Source organism: Lolium perenne, chromosome 7, assembly GCF_019359855.2.
Source record: "Lolium perenne isolate Kyuss_39 chromosome 7, Kyuss_2.0, whole genome shotgun sequence".
In the NCBI taxonomy this organism is placed as follows: Eukaryota; Viridiplantae; Streptophyta; class Magnoliopsida; order Poales; family Poaceae; genus Lolium; species Lolium perenne.
The window spans coordinates 112,012,652-112,016,646 of NC_067250.2; the positions used below are offsets into that span (position 1 = coordinate 112,012,652).

General features: G+C 46.1%; 1 protein-coding gene across 1 annotated transcript; it reads left to right on the plus strand.

Moving 5' to 3' along the window:
* The first annotated feature begins 669 nt into the window (after positions 1–669).
* On the plus strand, positions 670–3,314 carry LOC127312624 (uncharacterized). Its single transcript, XM_051343156.2, has 3 exons — positions 670–1,421; positions 1,804–2,405; positions 2,495–3,314. Exons 1-3 carry the CDS (start codon positions 734–736, stop codon positions 3,194–3,196), a joined length of 1,992 nt encoding a protein of 663 aa, XP_051199116.1. The 5' UTR covers positions 670–733; the 3' UTR covers positions 3,197–3,314.
* The last annotated feature ends 681 nt before the right edge of the window (positions 3,315–3,995 follow it).

Genomic DNA, 3,995 nt, shown 5'->3' on the forward strand with positions numbered 1-3,995 from the left:
TTATTGGTAAAGCGCTGGAGTTTGAATTGTTACGTGCAGCACGCATGCTGGCGTTCCCTGCCCTCTTCTCTCCCCTGCCCCCAAGGCCGCGGCCATCGCCCTGTATGGGAACTGGGAAGGAGGAAAAGAGAAGACTGGGATGATACACCACTGCTCCTCGAACCGTACGAAAATTCCATATTCATCACAGAAAAGAGAGAAAGCAAAAAAAAAAAAAGTAATTAAAGACTGCAAATTAAAGAGCAGCTTGTTCTTTTCTTTTCTGGTCAAGCCTTCTTACACCTTTCTCTGTTCATATGCCTTTAGCGTACTATCGGCTAGGCACAAAGGAAAATCTTCCGGTTACATTACATCCATGAAATAATTAATCAGGTAACTCAGCTGGCTGGTAGATCCGCTATGTATCCATGAATGAACAGTAATCCAACCATGTGAATAAAAGGATGCAAAGGATGGGTTGTTGGAATAAAGAGAAGGACAAGATCATACCGATCAGATTTAAAGAGTACATTTCAGACGTCCTGCAGCTGAGCTGACCCAAAGAACTCTCGAGGACCAGGGTTTGAGATGCTGGTATGGGAATTTCTACATGATTGCAATTTATCAAATTCAGAATTCTTATCACCCACAATACCAGTAACGACCACACCTACCGGAGAGGCAGCAGCAGTGCTATAAATAGGTAACAACAGCAGTGGTAGCCACCGAAGAAGTTAATTAAAAGCTGCTTGCAATGGCCGGCGCTTCCGTCAACGTGGAGCAACCCCGAGACCCACCGGCCATGCATCCAAAGCTGCTCATGGCCACCCGCCTAGGTGAAACTGAGAGGATGAAGGATCTTCTAGAGGAGGCAAGCTCAGCGGCGGTGCCGCCGGATTTGGCTCTTCAATTTGAAGCATCGGCACCTTGTGCGGCATTGCTCCTTGAGGGAGCGACCGTTCAAGGGGACTCCGCACTCCATGTAGTGGCAGCATGCGGAGACGGCAATGAGTTCTTGGAGTCGGCGAAGATGATCCACGGCAAGGCCAACCACCTCCTGGCCACGCCCAACAAGAGGGGTGACATGCCACTGCACTGCGCCGCCAGAGCTGGGAATGCTCGGATGGTCTCTCAGTTGATCACTCTGGCTAAAGTGGAGGGCCACGGAGCAGAGGAAAAGCTGCGCACCGTGAACAAACTCGGGCAGACCGCCTTGCATGAGGCAGTCCGCGCTGGAAATGAGGATATTGTTATCCAGCTAATGGCCGAGGATTCTGAACTGGCCACTTTTCCGAAAGATGGCAGTTCACCATTGTACCTTGCCATCTTGCTAGAGGAGGTAGATATTGCGCGGTCGCTGCATTGCATGAGCCGCGGGAATCTTTCCTACTCTGGACCAAATGGCCAAAATGCATTACATGCGGCGGTTCTCCGGGGCAGAGGTACAATATTCCTAGCTATATGTGCATATTTACTATCAGTGATTTTGCTTTCTTTCTTTCTATTGTATGCAACGTTTTTGCTCTCCTCATTCAAGGAGAAAGCAAAGCACAGAAACATTAATTCTGATAAACCAACAAAAAGGTGCAGTTAAGTTGCTGTGTGTGTGTGTGTGTGTGTGTGTGGGGGGGTGGGGGTAAGATCAAATCTGAATGTTTGGTGCCCGCCCTGACTTACACATAGCTCCGCCCCTGTAGTCCAGTATTTCTGAGACTAACTAGACTAACTCGGGTTGAAGTCTAGATCGATATTTGATTTAAACATACGCCTTCAAGTTTTGACCCAGGCCTCTCGTTTAATTTCATGCATGCACACAATGGGCAGTGATGACAGAGATGCTATTGGACTGGAACAAGGACCTTACCGAGCAAGCGGACCAGCATGGCTGTACGCCTCTCCATTTCGCTGCATCGCAAGCACAAGTAGCTAGCCGGATCTCCCCAGACTATTCCAAGGGGTTCCCTTGGATTCGCTTTGCGACAGTAGACGTTCTCCCGCTCCTGTTGCTATTACTACAAGCAAACCCTTCTTCAGCGTACCAGCCAGACAAGAGTGGGTCATTCCCTATACATGTTGCTGCTGTTGTCGGTGCGGACAAGGCCGTCTCAACTTTCCTTGAGATGCTTCCGGACAACGCCTGCTTGCGTGACACCAAGGGAAAGACTTTCCTCCACGTCGCCGTTGAGAAGAAGAAGCGCAGTATAGTTGAGCATGCGTGTCGAACTGCATCGTTACAATGGATTCTGAACATGCGGGACGACGACGGGAACACTGCACTGCACCTAGCTGTGCAGACTGGAGATACCAAGGTGTTTTTCCCTCTGCTCAGGAACCGGCAAGTGCGCATGAATTTGACCAACAATAACGGGCAAACTCCAAGAGATATGTCACTCAGTGACATTCCCCCAGGGTTGTCTTATAAATGGGTACGTGCTACTGCTCGATCTCGGATCTCCTCCCATTATTACTAAGTATATAAATTTTATCTTTAGTTAACAGTCCTCTCCTACTGCAGAACCCAAAGCAAATGATACATCGTGCACTAACACGCGCGGTCGCAAACCACGGTGTGTATCGCCGGGACCAGTTCGAGGAAGAGTACATTCTGCGACCAAAACGAGCGGACGAGGAGAAAGAGTCGGTGAAATTAAACAACTCGACGCAGACTCTTGGCATCAGCTCGGTGCTCATAACCACCGTGGCCTTCGGCGCCGCTTTCGCCCCGCCTGGAGGCTACGTTGCCGACGACCATGCCCACGGTGGCACGCCCACACTTGCAGGCAGCTATGCCTTCGAAGCATTCACCATGGCCAACATGCTGGCCTTCACCTGCTCCGCCATGGGCACCATTGGTCTCATGTACTCCGGCATCACCACCGTCGACTTGCCCATCCGCCAGAAGCATTTTCTCAGGTCACTCTTCTGGGTGTCCAGCGCACTCACATGCCTTGTCGCTGCTTTCGCATTGGGCACCTACACGGTGCTGGCCCCTGTTGCTCACAAGACTGCCGTTGCAATCTGCGTCCTCACTCCTGCCGTTGTTCTCTACAGAAGCGCAGGACGTTTCTACAGAATGTACGCTCTTGCAGGACCTTTATATGCTAGAGCGGGGCTTCGCCCACTCATAGGGTTAGCAAAAGACATATTTACTCGCATGCTAAGACTATACTGGCCCTTCATCATGATATTTGGTTGGGCCGCATATGCATCCAAATAAAGGAACCGCGAAATCTACATCAGTCTATATTTATATGTAGTATTAGTAGTAATAATCTATCCAAGAACGGTGGAGATCTATTATATTTGTTGTACTACTATATCTATGTACCGGTCGTGTAATATATTTGATACTACCATGTCCCGTCTCAAGGCACTGCATTTTCCGGTTTGTCTTCAACGTCTACCATTGTACATTTGTGTCTAATAAAAAATAATTCCAAAAATCCGAGTAGGATAAGGAACTGCTTTTTAATATCTATGTTTCTTTTACCCAACTAGAACAGTGGCCCGCGCACATGCGCGGGCAACCATCTTTAGCACATATATCATTTTATTGTTTAATTATCTTTTGAATATTTTTTATCTATCTACATTTATTCAACACTTTAAGACATATAATTATGTGTGTTATCATTTGTTGAAAACTTTGATCACTAATATTAGCAAAGGTAGAAGGCCAACAAAATATTTTCTATGTATATGTGCCTTCAAAAATGGTTTGAGGGTAGATGTGTTTCTATTAATATTTTTTATGTGTATTATTAGTGAAAATCTAGATACCATAAAATTCAAACGTGCTGCATGTATTATGAATTAGAGTGTAGTGGTGCACATAATCAAGTCTCACAACATTTATTATAGGATTTTAGAATCCAGTAAAAGATATATTGTTTCATTATAAAGATACTCATAAAAATCAATAGCATGTGCATATTAAATGAAATAAAAAATGGATTGTTTTTAACATCATAATATTACTAAAATAAATATAATAAGCATTCAAATAGATTTAGCCT